The sequence below is a fragment of the Cebus imitator genome, unplaced genomic scaffold (genome assembly GCF_001604975.1).
Source record: "Cebus imitator isolate Cc_AM_T3 unplaced genomic scaffold, Cebus_imitator-1.0 Scaffold365, whole genome shotgun sequence".
Lineage (NCBI taxonomy): Eukaryota > Metazoa > Chordata > Mammalia > Primates > Cebidae > Cebus > Cebus imitator.
The window spans coordinates 117,442-134,365 of NW_016107680.1; the positions used below are offsets into that span (position 1 = coordinate 117,442).

At 42.9% G+C, this 16,924-nt stretch overlaps 1 protein-coding gene across 4 annotated transcripts in view; it reads left to right on the forward strand.

Annotated features, from left to right (window-relative positions):
* The window catches only part of STOX2 (storkhead box 2), a 117,081-nt gene extending 100,412 nt beyond the window's left edge, over nucleotides 1-16,669 (forward strand). For 3 of the 4 annotated variants that reach the window (XM_017506889.1, XM_037730836.1, XM_037730835.1), the window contains exons 3-4: nucleotides 2,409-4,674; nucleotides 10,215-16,669. In XM_017506889.1, the coding sequence (XP_017362378.1) occupies nucleotides 2,409-4,674; nucleotides 10,215-10,410 (2,462 nt within the window). In that variant the 3' untranslated portion in view covers nucleotides 10,411-16,669. Of the gene's footprint in view, nucleotides 1-2,408; nucleotides 4,675-4,837; nucleotides 4,887-10,214 lie in introns of all 4 variants that reach the window. The other variant, XM_017506891.2, reaches the window with a different exon arrangement.
* The last annotated feature ends 255 nt before the right edge of the window (nucleotides 16,670-16,924 follow it).

Here is a 16,924-nt window from a genome sequence, read left to right on the forward strand (position 1 = left end):
CAGAAGTAAAACATTAGACTAAAAAGAAACTATGAGACTCGAAAATTAAATAATTATAAACAATACATTATGAATTATGCTACCTTTTCTGCTTTGATCACTAAGGATGCCTTCTGAAAATGGTAACGCAAATGAGTGTGTATGTTACCTTACATTCATGGATTTTTCCCCCTTGAAAATTCCAGGCTCCCTCCCTCCCTCCCTCCCTCCCTCCCTCCCTCCCTCCCTTCCCCCCCCCCCCCTCTCTTTTTTCCTTCTTTCTTTCTCTTTCTCTCTTTCTCTCTGTCTCTCTCTATATATCTATTCATCTCTTTCTTTCTTTCTTTCTTTCTTTTTGAGATGGAGTCTCACTCTGTCGCCAGGCTGGAGTGCAGTGGCATGATCTTGGCTACTGCAACCTCCACGTCCCTGGTTCAAGCGATTCTCCTGCCTCAGCCTCCCGAGTAGCTGGGATTATAGGCACATGCCACCATGCCCAGCTAAGTTTTTGTATTTTTAGTAGAAATGGGTTTCACCATGCTGGTCAGGCTGGTCTCAAACTCTTGACCTTGAAATCAGCCTTCCCCAGGCCTCCCAAAGTGCCATAGGCCATTTCTAATACCTTTATTTCCTACTTTGGAAGGACTTGGGGAGTTGAAACGTCTCAGCTCACCCAGGTGTTCTAGGTTGTGGCACATTGTTCTTTGAAGGCAATCTGGTTTTCTGGGTCCCGACCCAGAGTGGAGGCTAACTCCCAGCTACTATTTACTGAGCACTTTCTGTGTGCCAGGCACTGCTCCACACTCACTAAACTTTCACCTCAGCCCTGTGACTACAGGTACTGTTGTTACCTACCTTTTGACGACAGTAAACAGGGACTCAGAGAGGCGCGGTGGCCTCAGGTAGTGCCAGCTATCTTCGTTTGCTGGGGACGGCTGTAACACAGTGCAGGTGGCTCAAACAACCAACTGTATCCTGCAGTTCTGGAGGCCAGAAGTCCAGAATCAAGGTGTCGGCAGGATTGGTTGTGCTTCTGAGAGCTGTGAGGCCCCCGTCCTCGGCTTACGATGGCACCTTCTCTGTGTCTCCTCACATTGTCTTCCCTCTGTGCCTTTCTGTCTCCAGCATTCCCCTTTTCAGAAGGACAGTCATATTAGATTAGAGACCGCCCTCAAGACCTCATGTCACCCTAAAGACCCCTTCTCCACTTAAGGTCATATTTAAGAGGGGTACTAGGGGTTAGGATTTCAACATACAAATTGGGGTGGGGAGTGGGTAATTCAACCAGTGACACCAGCTAACGATGACAGGGCAGGGTTTCAATCCAGCAGCCTGGCCCCAGCCTCTTAGCCTCCACATTACACTGCCTTATTCGTGTTAGGTTGAACTGCATGCAACTGCCATGTCTGTGAGTCGAGTGGTTGAATATTGGCACTTTCATATGATTCAACCTGACCGAATTCCCAATGATATCATTCAGATCCGTCTTACAAGTGTGATCGTCTTTTATGTGCCTGGCACTGAGAAATGGAGAATACCCAAGAAATACAGTAAATGGGCTGGAGCCTGGAGAAGTTAAACTCTCTTTAAGAATTTGTACTCTTAATTCTCATAAACATGCACGAAAACCCTTTGAAAACATGGATCATTCTTACAAAGAAGCGTTCATCATTTTTATCTGGTGTTTCTATTCTAGCCAATATGGGACTTTTGGACAAACAGAGATAGAGTGTCAGAGCCTTCACTTGTATATTTATTAGGGTTCCTTGGTTAGAAATTAGAAAAACCACCTTCGTCTTGCTGACTGACGCCAAAAAGGACATTGTCACTTGGATGTTATCTGTACTCTAGTTGGTTTCAAAATGGAAGGCAGTGACTCCAGAATTAGAGGGTTCATCCTAGACAGTAGTCAAGTCTCGTAGTCCTTTGTGTAATTTACAAAATTAAGTTTATTAAGTAAAATCTGTGAAAATGAGCACATACAGTAACCCTTCTGTGGTGGCCGCTGTATATTTTAGATGTGTTTTTAATATCATGGCAGATATTTTCACCCAGCTGCTTTTACTGCAAAGCCTTTTCTGTACATTTGTATCATATCATGGAAAACATTTTTCATTGTTCTCTCATTTCAATGTTCTGTCTTTCCTGTTTAGTTCGGGAAAGGCTTTATGACAATAGTAGCAATCTGACTTCACCTACTTCCATCTCTGTCTTTTATATCTGCTTTTATGTCTGCTTATTCCGTGGGTAGTAATTTAGGACTTACCCAAGCAAACCAGGATTTGCACCGAACTTAATGAACGCCTTTGTCTGAATTGTGCATCCTACCCATGCGATGGGACTTCGCATCTTGGCAGAATGAATAGGCTTCTGGAAGTCAGGAATTGACATGTTCTCTCTTCATTCTCACAAGTGGATTTTTTTTTCAGGTGTTCCAACCCCAAGCCAAGAAATTCTGCGGCACACGCTGAACACGCTGGTTCGGGAGAGGAAAATCTACCCAACTCCAGATGGCTACTTTATCGTGACCCCACAGACTTACTTCATAACTCCCTCCCTCATAAGAACTAACAGTAAATGGTACCATCTGGACGAGAGGATACCTGACCGGTCCCAGTGCACCTCTCCGCAGCCCGGAACCATCACGCCCTCTGCCTCAGGCTGCGTCAGGGAAAGAACATTGCCCCGAAACCACTGCGACTCTTGCCACTGCTGCAGAGAAGACATGCACAGCATGCATGCGTCCACCCTGCAGAGGAAGCCTGCCAAGGACTGCAAAGACCCTTACTGCCCCCCTTCTCTGTGCCAGGTGCCACCCACTGAAAAGAGCAAAAGTACTGTAAATTTTTCCTACAAGACGGAAACTCTCTCAAAACCTAAAGATAGTGAAAAGCAGTCAAAAAAATTCGGGCTGAAGTTATTCCGGCTAAGTTTTAAAAAAGACAAGACCAAACAGCTGGCCAATTTTTCTGCCCAGTTTCCTCCGGAAGAGTGGCCCCTGCGAGACGAGGACACGCCAGCCACGATCCCTCGGGAGGTGGAAATGGAGATCATCAGGCGCATCAACCCAGACCTGACCGTGGAAAACGTCATGCGGCACACTGCGCTCATGAAGAAGCTTGAAGAAGAAAAGGCCCAGAGGAGTAAAGCTGGGTCCTCTGCCCATCACAGCGGAAGGAGTAAAAAGAGTAGGACTCATCGAAAGTCCCATGGAAAGTCTCGGTCTCACAGCAAGACACGCGTGTCCAAAGGAGACCCCTCCGACGGCTCACATCTGGATATCCCCGGTGAAAGAGAGTATGACTTTTGTGATCCTCTGACCAGGGTGCCCAGGGAGGGCTGTTTCATCATGGAGCACACAGGAGATAACTTCATCATGCACAGCAACACAAACGTGATCGAGTCCCACTTCCCCATGACACCAGAATGGGATGTGTCTGGTGAACTGGCCAAAAGGAGAACTGAGATGCCTTTTCCCGAACCTTCTAGGGGAAGCTCCCACTCAAAAGTGCACCGAAGCCACAGCCATACCCAGGACCGGAGGTCCAGGAATGAGAGATCCAACAAAGCCAAGGAGAGATCCAGATCGATGGACAACTCCAAAGGCCCTCTGGGTGCTTCTTCTCTAGGGACGCCTGAAGACCTTGCTGAAGGCTGTAGCCAAGATGACCAGACCCCCAGCCAATCCTACATCGACGACAGTACTTTAAGGCCTGCACAGACTGTTGGTCACCAAAGGGCTCACATTTCGTCCACAAGCTATAAAGAGGTGTGTATTCCAGAAATAGTTGGTGGCAGCAAGGAACCGTCCAGCGCGTGTAGCCTTTTGGAGCCAGGCAAAGCACCTGAGAGTTTGCCATCCTATGGCGAACTCAACTCTTGTCCAGCGAAAACCTCCACAGATGACTATTTCCAGTGCAACACCTCCAGTGAGACGGTGCTTACGGCACCATCACCTCTGGGAAAGAATAAGGAGGACCATGACACTCTGACTTTGGCAGAAGGGGTGAAAAAGCTCTCCCCATCTGATAGGCAGGTCCCCCACTCCTCCAGGGAGCCTGTAGGGCACAAGGAGGAGTCACCCAAAGGGCCGGGTGGTGGCCCAGCTGCCTCAGGAGGAGCGGCTGAGGGGATCGCCAATGGACGCCTTGTCCAGCACCATGGTGCCGAGCCCAGCAGCTTGGACAAGAGGAAAGAGATATTTAGCAAAGACACACTGTTCAAACCTCTTCACAGCACCTTGTCTGTAAACAGCTATCACAAATCGAGCCTGTCCCTCCTCAAATCTCACCCGAAGACACCTGCTGACACACTGCCAGGCCGATGCGAGAAACTGGAACCGTCCCTGGGGACCTCAGTGGCACAAGCCATGCCGGCTTCCCAACGTCAGCAGGAGTCAGGAGGGAACCAGGAAGCCTCTTTCGACTATTACAACGTCTCTGATGATGATGACTCTGAGGAAGGGGCAAACAAGAACACAGAGGAGGAGAAAAATAGAGAGGACGTGGGCACCATGCAGTGGCTCCTGGAGAGGGAGAAGGAAAGAGACTTGCAGAGGAAATTTGAAAAGAACCTCACCCTTCTTGCCCCAAAAGAGACCGACAGCAGCAGCAGCCAGAGAGCCACCCATTCAGCCCGGCTCGACAGCATGGACAGCAGCAGCATCACAGTGGACAGTGGATTCAACTCCCCACGGTAGGGAGAGGTGTCTCTTTGCACACACATACACCTATCGGGGCCTGGGGCTTTATGCACATAACTTGACAAGCTTCTGATTTCATAGTCTCAGTTCTGTGGATGAGGATTAAGAGTTGTATGAGTTGTATTGTTAACAATCTGTTTCTGACTTCTTTTTCAGGAATTGAAAAAAAAGTTTCTGCACCTGTAGAGATCACCAATCTGGACTGGTGGGTTGGCTCCTCCCCTCAAACTTGCATCAGTTCGATCTAACTAAAACCAACATTTCCAGTGTTTTTTCTGCTGTGTTCATATTGCCACCACGCTAAGGGAAGGGTGTTTTTTAAGTCCTTCAAAAGTAGTAACTTCTTGAGTAGAAAGAATAGTCTGGGGCTGGGGGAGGAAGCTAGGGGTTGGAAGGAGATTGATTGATGCTAGGGTGGGGGTCCCTCTAGTGAAAGTGTAAGGATGGATCTCAAAACCTCTCCAGTGGATCTAGAAGCTCGTATTTGGATCCCAGGGTTCTGTGCAGCCTGCTCCCCTGGCTCACACACCTTCCTTTCACTGCAGAGAAATGGAATCTTTCTTCCCTCACAGCCAGGGCAGGGGCCTGTGCCCTGTGAGATGAAAGCATGTGCCAGGACTTTACTTTCTCCTCCTGCAGAATCGACGGCACCCATTTGGCTAGTCTAACGATAGTTCCTTCTTGTTAGTAGGTGTTCGTAGTTCAGCAAAGCGTTGACAGTTGAGTTAGTGGTGCCCAGCGGTCACGGCCAAAGCTCTAGAGCTGCTCAGGGATTCAGAAGGCAAACGAGAGTCTGTGCAACTTCCTCTGTTCTCCTTAACTCTTTCTTCTCCTCAGAGAGCAACATGGGACCTAATTCTCCTTCTACATTCTACTCCAGATTGGTGACTCTGAGATGCAGAAATACACCTGAGAGATTGACATTTCTCATCAGCTGCGATTCCCAAGATTTTACAATACTTATAATTTTAACACCTATTCAGATAGGATTATGCATTTCATATATTAATTTTCAGTATTAGGAATTAAAATTAATTCTGTTGTGATCATTTCACTATATCTCTGGATAATTTTGGAAGTGAGCATCACATACCTGGAACTGGGAATCCTTAGTTGGTCTGTCCCATATTAGGGCTTTGTGATTTATTAAAGGGCTGGTTCATTATTATTGCTATTATTATTATTTTGATCATGGAGCCTTTCTTCCAAGTTAACACGTGTGTGGAAGCCTAATGTTTGCCCAGAGCTGAGAGGTGGTCCTGGTGACAGTGGAGACTGTGGGTTCCAGTCCCTCTCCGCATCCCTCCAGGAGCCTATGAGACCTCAGGGAGTCCTGGGCCTCAGCCTGAAAACCGCTAGTCTAGTGAGTGGCTTTTCTAAGAAATCATTTTTGCTTAATAATTTTTTAAATTCCAAATCAGATATTAATTTATTTTATAATTTATTCTAATAATCCTTTTATTCTTCATTTTCCTGTTCTACTCTTTTTTTCCTCTTGAGTTTTTAGCAGTGGTTACCAGATTAGCAAAACAGAAGGTCTGTCATCTGTGGTGGAAATTCAGAACCATCGCTGGTGGAAGCTGTGGTGTATTTGGCTGTGTCTTTCTGTCCTGCTGTTTCTCATTATGTAGCCTCTGCCTCCTACCTGCCTTTCACATGCTCGTTTTAAACCTTTCTCCTTTCCCTCTGGGCCCCTGGGCTTCCACAGACAGGAAGCTGCCATGCTAAGGAGAGTTCCTAAGGAGACATTGGGAGTAGTTCAGTGAGTTCTAACTAGAAAACCTTCAACTGCATAACATCGACAGTTTCTTGTTTGTTTGTTTGAAGAGAAACAGAAATATTCCTGAAATGGTTGAATCAGTATCTCTACAGAATGTATTTTACTATCTCGAAATTTAGGGTACAGAATATAGAATTTATGACTGGGTTGTTTCTTGAAGTAAGTTGGTCTTCAGTTGTTTCATTGTGTGCTTAAAGTCAAATACTTTGTCATGGCCGAAGGTAAAGGTTGTTCTAAAGAGACAGCCTTCACTCAATAGCCACACGTCTGCCCACTAATATCAGGTCAAATTTTCTCTACGTGAAAACATGTATCGCCCATACATTTTATGCAGTTAGAGAATCTACAGAACAATTGCTAATTTTACCCCTTTTGTATTTACCGTCCTTCGATTAGAAGCGAGGTGACAAACTATTTTCTACACACCTTAATAAAGTCACTGAGTTATCTTGCTGATCCAGGAGTATGTTCTGCAGAGGTAAGTATTTGACTTCTAGAGACTTTACTCTCCAGCCTGAGGAGTATTTTAGCCAGATAGCATTATCATGCTCATACCCGTTGCTGTGAGACATGGAAATCTTTTTTTTTTTTTTTTTTTAAGAGACAGGGTCTTACTCTGTTGCCCAGGCTGGAGTGCAGTGGTGATTGTGGCTCACTATAGCCTGAAACTCCTGGGTTCAAGCAGTTCTCCCACTTCAGCCCTCTGAGTAGCTGGGACTACAGGCATGTGACACCATGCCTGGTAATTAAAAAAAAAAGTTTTTTGTAGATCCTTCTGCCTTGGCCTCCCAAAGTGCTAGAATTATAGGCATGAGCCACCATGCCGAGCCCTGACATGAAAATAGAGGAAGCAAGCCGTTTATTAGAATCTTTCAGTAAATAATTCACTGAGCACTAAGCCCCAACCAAAAAGAAAAAAAAAAAAAGACCCCAAAAGGTGATTTTTCTCCACACTCCAGAGTTTCAATGCTGGCTCAAAAGTCATGTTCAGCCGCATTTCCAAAATTCTTTAGTCTCTTTTTTTGGGAATAAAAAGGTATTTAGAAGGAAAAAGGGTAGAAACTTGAGCTATGCTATGAGATCTAATATTGAAAATGGAAAGTCTTGACATGAAAAGCCTGCTATTCCAAACGTGAGGCCTGAAGCTGGTTGATAAAGACAATATGAAAATCAGAGGCCAAAGGCTGCCCGGGGTGTATCTGTGTAACGTATTGCGTGAACGTGTGCAGGAGAGGCCTGGGGTCGGGGGCACCTGCGCACCAAGGGTGAACAACAGAGTTGCTTGGTTCATTTCTCCTGCCTAGAAAATCCTGAAATCCTATTTTTAAGGTTGTACTCCATTAGCTCCCTTAAAAAAAAAAACTTTTAAATTTGAGGAATATTTTTACTGCTAACATTCCATCTCCTTTAACTTGTTCATCAGCACATCCGGAGCCCTCAGTATGAATGTCCCAGACTGTAATCATGATTACAACAATAATGAAATACATTCTTTGGAGAAGATGGAGTATTGTACATATTTACCACGATTAATACTGTGATTGAAGGTGGCTGTGATTGGAGGTGGGTGAAGGTCTCCTGCAGTAGAGACAGACCCCAGCTCGATGATCTGTTGCATATGTGTTTCCGGTGCCTGGCATACAGCAGGCACTCAACAGATGTTGAGCCCACTCCTTGAAGGCTGGTTTAAGAGTGAATCATTTGGACTTTAAATGTATTTTCCCCTAGAAAATATGTCATTTGTAATGCATGGATTCTGAAGCCAACCCATAGTCACCTTATTTCATAACATGCTAGATGTATAACAGAAATAATTCACGTTTCTACTTTATTAGTGCACAAATTCTTCCTTGATGGTTATTTCTTCTTCAGAGTCACCCTATGAGTAGGTAAATCCCATCATAACTCTCCATATTTTAGAGTTGAGGAAGTCAGATACTTAAAAAGTTACCCAAGTGATTAAGAAAGACACTGAAGGAATGTGCCTTGAAATCCCCTGCCCCTCCTCCCTCCTGCACCTGCCCCGTGCCTCAGTGGTAGCTCTGGCAAACCACTTGTGAATTTTCCTGGCAGAGATGTCATGTAGGTAAGTCACACTTTCCCTTTCAGCGATGACTTTTTGGAGTGTCCTTTGGGAACGCCCAGATTTGCCATAAGCATAATGTAAAACTTGATTTCTCTCTGTAAATGAGTGACCTTTCTGGAGGTACCCTCTGCATTCAGGAAAGTCCCAGGGTTTTTTATTTGGTTGTCAGTGGACAAACTGCCTTGGCTTCTTGGTGAGAAGCAATCTCCAAGCCACAGGGAGTTAGGCTTAAATAACCTGTTGGAAAGGGCTAGCAGAGTAGAGGATTCAGACAGAGTTGCTGTCAGCTTGGGATGGAAATGCAGGAGAGGAGAGGACATCTCCATTGTAGAAGTTTGACCTGCTAACTGGCTGTAAACTGGCTTAAGTCAGTTGTGGGGACCAACTCTCAGAGAATATTCCCTAAGCGTTGACTCTGCCTCATGGAGTGGATGTTTTGAGAATGCTTCTGGCTTGCTCAGTCTCTGTAGTTGATACATTTCTATAGCCACGTTGAGGCCCTGCAGCAGGAAACCTACTCGGTTCTTCTCAATCTGGCCCAGTCATCTTATTTCTGCCATTGCCCTATGCATTTGAAACCTTACATAGTCTAAATCTCTTAAAGCAATGAAATAGATTCAAATGTTTCTAACTTAGAAAAAGGAAAAGAGAAAGCAATCACCTCTGTCCTACAAGAATTATTTTAAAAAGAAAATATTTCACCTATAATCCCAACATTTTGGGAGACCATGGCAGGCGGATTGCTTACGCTCAGGAGTTCGAGACCAGCCTGGGCAACATGGCGAAACCCGGTCCCTACTAAAAACACAAAAATTAGCCAGGTGTGGTGGCACACATCTCTGGTCCCAGCTGCTCGGGAGACTGAAGTAGGAGGATCCCTGGAGCCTGGGAGGCAGAGGTTGCAGTGAGCTGAGATCACACCACTGCGCTCCAGCCTGGGGGACAGAGCAAGACCTTGTCCCCACCCCCCCATAAAGAAACCCTAAAACAAAAACAATCCTGCCAAAGTGGGATAGAAATGAATGTAAACTTAAAAGATGAATGGAGAAGAAAATGTAAGGTCCTTTATCGAAAATATAATGTATTTTAACTAAAGTGTTAAAATTGGAAACAGTGGAATAAAACATTTAAAATGAATTTTATTCCTATCTGTGTGGCAAATGCTCAGGGTCTCCCAAAAGGGGCATACCCAGAGTCCCCCCCAAAGTTGAAATCTGCTAATCCATAATGAAAATGGAATCATTGGAGTAAAATTACCGAGTGTATTGTGGAGTGGTTATGCCAATGAATTTCCAGCCTGAAATGAAATAATGACTTAGGTGTATTTATGAGTATCCATTTTAAAAACTACTGTGATAGCTAGCTATCACCTCAAATTTTGAAGTTGCTCCTCAAGTGTGAAAAGAAGAAGACATTTCAAAGTGCATTTAGTTGTTTAAAAACCCTTTATTCACTGAATGTGCTGCTGATTATTACATGTCTGTGGAAGCTTCTGGAGCCCATGGTGGAGAAGCAGATGTGAATAATCAGTGGAGATGTATATTGATATGACATTATGAACCAACAGAGGAAATCCATTAACGACATCATTTGCTCTTCCTCTGGGGCTCAACTTATAATTATTTATGTTCCAAACAAAACAAAACAAACCCTTTTTACTCTTTTAGTACTCGGGAGAGCCTGGCTTCCAACACGTCAAGCATTGTTGAAAGTAACCGTCGTCAGAACCCCGCGTTGAGCCCGGCCCACGGTGGAGCTGGTCCAGCCTTCAACTTCCGAGCAAGCACGGACCCCCCGACAAATGAAGCTGAGAAACTACAGAAACCTTCTAACTGCTTGCAAGCTTCTGTTACTAGTGTGTGATAGTCCTTCTGCCTCAGATCTTCTGTCTCGTTCGATACAGCAAAGTTTACGACACTGGGACTGATGTTTACATCTTTGGAAAGACAAGCATCTCAACCACACAGTTTTTGTGTTTACTTAAACTGTGCTGCTAAGTAGGGCTAGGGCAAAGAAAAAACAAAAAATCTTTATTTCAGAGTATTGCTTTTCACATTTATGGCTCTGTAGCAACTGAGTAACAGTAGGGGTGATATGTATACTTTTGCTTCACTAATTGTATCTGAGCACACATAGGAAAGTCTAGACACTGTAAGTGTAATATGCATTTTCAATGTCATGCATTTGCCAATTCCATTTTAAAATGCCACAGATGCGTGTTGCTCCCAGTCTGTGGTTAAACGGTGCCGCAGAACTGATCCTTGACACTTCCAAAAAAAAAAAAACGAAGCCACCATGAAATGTCAAATGCAAGGGTCCACCTTGAGGGAAATAGATGCCAAACTGACTAGAAGGGACCCCAGCCCTTTGTGTGTGAATCGTTTATGCACCAGTCATTTTTCACTGTGAGTTTTTGTGACACTATTTTGCAGGAGCCCATGGAAGTGTGTGAGAAGGGGTCGCAATGGAAATCGCTGGGAGTGTCTCTTTTCAGGATTTTGTTTTCAAGTGTAACAGATGCTTGTCTGATTTTTAACCTTCCATGATCACAAACAGGAATATAGGCCTCTGAATCTGAAGTGGACAAAGGAAAGGAATTTCCAGTCTGGCGGGGGCACAGCACTAGGTGTTGGGAGAGGTGGCGTGGACTTGTAAAAGGTATTACTCAAATATTGAAGGAAGAGAATTTCCTCCTTGTGATACTTAGGATGACCCTATCTTACTCTAATAGGTACAATAATTAGTTTGTTTAAAAGCAAAATGTTCTTTGTGATACAAATGAAAAGTATGGCCTGAGGATGTTATTCTTTCTAATGGAAGGACATAAATCTATTTTATGTAGTTTTAAATAGAATGCCTAAATTAGGCTGTGGGAGATAATTTTTAGTGGTTATAGGAAAGAGCAAATTTAGGGAGAGTTGAACTTCAGGCCTTTTATTCCTGGGAAGATATCTATAGAGAAAACTTTTAAAATAATTTTTGATTAGAAATCTACATGTGCCCATGTAATGAACAACAGAATGTGCTCATTCTGCTAGTGTGGTATAATCCTAATTTGTACTCCCCTAAAATTTATCAGAAAAACAATTATGCATACGTGAACTATGCCAGAGTAATGTTTACAGATACTTTGTAACCAATTTCAGGAGGCAATTTTAGGTGGATGTGTAGTTAATTAGCCCAACTTATTTCAAAATGATTCGTTAACATTTTGCTTTGGTTTACGATGTCATGTTACACACAAAGAAGACCCAGCAGCAAAGGGATTGCCAATAATTTGATCTTATAGCAAAGAGACATTCCAACGTTCCCATGTTTTATTTTCTGAGAACAGTGGAACGGATCTGCAGTAATGGAATATTATTTGCAAAAGGGTTACATATGACACAAGAAAGTGTCTGACATAAAGTTTTATTTTGTTTAGTGGCATGTGCTGTTGGGGGCTATACACCATAAAATACATATATATATATATATCCCCAAATCCAGAATATTTTCACCTCCGATTTCAGTAATTGGCATATGATTTGTGAGACACATCATTTTTGTATTAGGTTTAATCACCAGCAATCTGTTTAAATAATCCAGTCCTATACACAGTTGGACTTATTCTTGAAACCTCTGAATACTCCCTCACAGTTTTTCAGTTATTTGGAAGTTGCATTGGGTCAAACTGGACTCCCTGAGTTTGGTATAAATTCCTTTTTTGTGCTTATTGCAGTGAAACTTCAGCATGTTTCGTAGTAAACTCCCATACCATTGACATGCTTAAGCCTCTTGGCTTTCAGTCTCACGCCGTATTTCCTCCAAGGCATGCCTTGATGCATTGTTTGTCTCCTGGCTTAACTATGTCCAGAAGGAATGATCGTGTGTCTAATAGACTACATCGTCTGTTCCCTTGGGGAGTTATATATCATACAGTTACTAAATCTTTGTCTAAATTCATTTTTTCCAAAAACCTGCTCTCAAATTTTTCTTCTACTATTAGTTCGTAAATAATAGAACCATTGAAACAATACATCAGCCTCTAGTTGATCCTCTGAAAGTAGCCATTGAAATAATCGAATGCTGTGTGAACAGGAAAGGAAACATTACCTTTAAGAGAAGCTTTAAAATAGGAATTTATTGATATTTCACGAGATATAGGTTTACAGAAGACATTATTCAAATAAATATGTACACTGTTTGCCTGATGCTATGGGGTACATGGCTTTTTAAAAACTCCCTTAGACCAGCAGCCGTTTGTGTAGTAGAAATGATGGACTTGAAAGATGATACCATGTAAGCAGATGTTGCATATAAAAGTATTCTTGTCTGAATCTGATCGAGACTCTTGAATGGGGGAAGAGTGGCAGCCGGCGTCACATTCCACATGCCATCCGAGGTCCCAGTGAGGCTCTCAGTCCGGACGGTGGGGTCCTCGCCCGGCGTTGCCCGTACGCTTTTCCTCCAGTGAAACCATAGCTTTGTGTTACACGACTGCTTGTCCAGTCTTAGGGTTTAGCCACTGAAAGGTTTACAGAACAATCTCGTTGAATCTCTGTGAAAGGGCCAACACATCTGTCGGCATTTTGCACACTTACGTATTATTATGATACGACATATTACTTTATGGTAATTTTTATTTTTACATATAACTACCTCCATAAATTTGATGAAATGGCAGCCGTGTGTTAAAGTGTATCATTCCGAAGAGCAAAGTTGAACCCTTCCTTCAACATTAGGCCATGGCATTCTGTGTGTGTCGGTGATTGCCTCTGTGGACTCATGACTTCTCCATCGCCATGGCTTTCTCTTACGCCATTGTTTGGCTTTCAGAGGTAATCCTGTCTTCTCCTCTCTTCCCCACGAAAGCGCACTCGATTTTGTTAGGAATGAACCGAAGTTTAAAAATTCTTGTGCCCACCCCCACCCCCCACCCATTCCTGTTAAAAGTTCTCTGGCGAAGAGCCAATGGGTGAACGTAATTGAGCGAGCTATTTACTTCTTTGGAAATCTGGTTTGAAGTCTCAGTTTTCGGTAACAGAAGACACACAAGCAATGTGGACTGCCAACCTTGAAGCACTGTGGGCTCTGCCTTCACCCGCATGCTACCATGTGGAGCCCAAACTCCACTGTAATTAAAAGAGCTGTGCTGTGAATGCCACAACTTCTGTTAAATGATTTGTATTCCATTATATACATTTTGCACATCTCAGGGGGCCATAATGAGCATATGAAAGCGGGGATGCCATCAAATAGAGAAAACAAATAGAAGAGGTGAATGGAGACTAGCTAGATAAAAATAACAAATTACTGCTTCTCTGACGTCGTGAAGGTCAAGTTCAGGAAGCGGCAATTCAAAGTTAATCTAGAGTAACAATGATCTGAACAGCAGCTGTTCCCAGGTCCCTCTTTTTCATAACCTAACCAGCATTTCTAAAATGTAAATTTAAATTATATTGCAGTCACCATGGGGAGAAGAAACCTGTTCAGTGGAAGCAGAAGCATTGTTCCTTTTTTAGGTTGGCGCAGCTTTGCAAAATTCTACCCAGGACAAAGCACTTATCACCACCAAGTGTACTTGAAAATAAAGTTTTTAACTTAAATTACAAACATATTGCTCACAATATGATAGTGATCGTTTTTTGAAAGTCTCACCGTTTATAACATGGGCAGTATTTGGAGCTTGATTTAAAAACCAACAACAATCGATAATGACTTTGCACGATTCACTTTGGGATCTCAGAATGCTTCCAAAGCATTCAGATTCGCAAACAATTAACAAGACAGGTCATCTTCGTAATACGCATACTTGAACAAACAAAAGGAGTCACTTAAGACTACCCAGAAACACAGTGGCAGCTATTGATGATCTATTTTCTATCTGTTTGATAGACCATCATGAGAAATCACTAAATACAATGCTATTTTTCTGATGTGTGCAAATAAAGTCAAAGAAAACAAATACAACTTGACACTTTCGTCCATTTTCATTAAAAAAAAAAAAGTTCAGGGTGTTTGGCATTTTACACCTCAGCACACCTTACTGGTATCGATGGATGAAGCGGGAGATTGACAGGTCCACCCAATGCCATCACAGTCAGGAGCAGATCTGGACATCCAGCCTTGTTTACAGTTTCGTATTGGGTTTCTATAGTTCCCGTGCTAAAATACCATCTTTCAGGAACATGACTGCTCCTGGCAGCGGAAGGTGCTGACACAGAAATTTTAATTAAAAACTTTATCAAGTACTCATCACAGTGCTCCTTAGCACCCTAGAAATTCAGTACAATATATCGAGTCCTGCTTTGGAGGAGCTGGATTTCTGAGGGAGCTGATCCAGTTCTAAGTATTTTCTTGAATTAGGAGGTAGATGATATTTGACGGGGATCTGCTCCATCACCACAGGCCAGTCGCAGAACCAACTAGCGTGTGCTATCAACCTCGGTGGGCCCAAGCAGGAGCGACCTCTCCTTTCCCCCTAGCCCCCAGGACCATCCTGCCCATTGTCAATGTCATCCAGGGCTCTTCTGGTAGTGAGTGACTTTTCTGCACATGTTTAGGGCTTGGGGGAGCTAGAACACAGGAAACATGAATGCAAAAGCCATGGAAAACATTGTTTTGCTTTGGGTTAGTAAAATGTGGGCAGGAAAGAGATTATGTCCGTCTGAGCTTTGCCAAGTAAGATAAAAGAATCAGCCATCACCCCCTTCCTCTCCCAGAAGGTCTGTGGTATTAAGAATACATCCAATAGTTTCCCACAGATTTTTATTCGGGAAATGTTTCATAAATTACGTCTATGAAAACATTCATTATTAAATTTCCTTGTGTGTTTCAGACAGACATTGGCACCTTCCTATTGAGTTAATACTCTGCATCTTTTGCAGCAGTGGCCCACAAAGAGATTCCCAGTGATGGCTCCCCCAACACACAGTCCTGTGTTTTTACCGTTGTTCTATGACTTACGGTTGATGATTCGCAAGATTCAGAATACCAGACTCAAGGGGGACCTAAACTTGCTTCTTATGATTGTACATGATCAGTTATAGGGCTTTAATTGTTAATTGTTGGCTTCAAATGTGAACAGACACACACACACACACACACACACACACACACACACCATGCCAAGGAGGGAATGGGGTATTTCAAGTCAGGCAACGATGATTCTGGAAGGTTGGAAATGTAAGGTTAGAAGCTTGGCTGATCCATGTACAGTTGCCTGCCTCCTTGTTCCAAGGCTGACCTTAGTAAAACGGTTCCCTTGCTCCCACCAAGAAGAGGTACCAAATGTGAGACCTGAGATCTCTAATATCTGTCCTCTGTGGTTCCGGGAAATTAATCATGAAGTACACACGCAGCAGCTCCTCCGCTTCCTTTCCTCCGAGGTACTCCTTTCCGTTCTCCCACCTAGATACTGACATACCGCCACGGTTTCCACATTGGAAGGGCAGAACACTGTGCAGTATCTTGCACACTTGCTGGGTTAGGAATAGAGCTGCCCTAGGGTCACCTTCATGGAAGTATCATCAACAGCTACAAATTAAAGTCCTTAGAGCAGTTGACACAGATACCATGTTCTAGAAGAGAATTAAATTTAAACGTCAAGTTTAAAGGAATCATAATTCTGCAGGTATCTTTCTCTGAGTGGCTGAATGTGACTATTGCATTAGGGTAAATGAATTAAGAAAGTGCAAGTGGGTTTTACTGTATGTTAGAAAGGAGTTTTGCAGCCAAGACTGCCTTGAATAAAATGCGTTTGCACTGAAAAAAAAATTTTAAATTACTTGGTCTCTGGTTGCTGTAAAGGTCATCCAAGATGGATGTTCTGTTTATATTGTATAGTATTTCATATGAAATAATTACAGTTCATGAAATGTCTTCCCTAATGTTACTGATTTATAACAGCACATTTGTAACATGGTTTTTATCGTGTCAGTGTACCATACTGTAAATGATGATTACTTGTCATGCTTAGTATAATAACTTAAAAGAAAAAAAGGACAGGGATTTTTGTAAGTCTATATTTGAAAGTCCCTCCATATGGTGATATTGTGTTCATGTTGTTTATGTAGTGTTGTGTGAAATATCCATTTTGGATTGTGTTACTTTTTAAGATATTAAATAACATTTGGTTATATGTCTTAAGTGGATTTTTTCGGTACTTGAGAGAAAATGTTTTAGGTGAGGTCAATTTATTTCTCTCTTCAATTAATATAATTTTATAACATTGTTATTACATAATATTATTAGAGCTTTCAAGTTAAAATAACAAAATGAAGATTTCCTTTTTTTTTTTTTTTTTTTTTTTGAGACGGAGTTTCGCTCTTGTTACCCAGGCTGGAGTACAATGGCGCGATCTCGGCTCACCGCAACCTCCGCCTCCCGGGTTCAG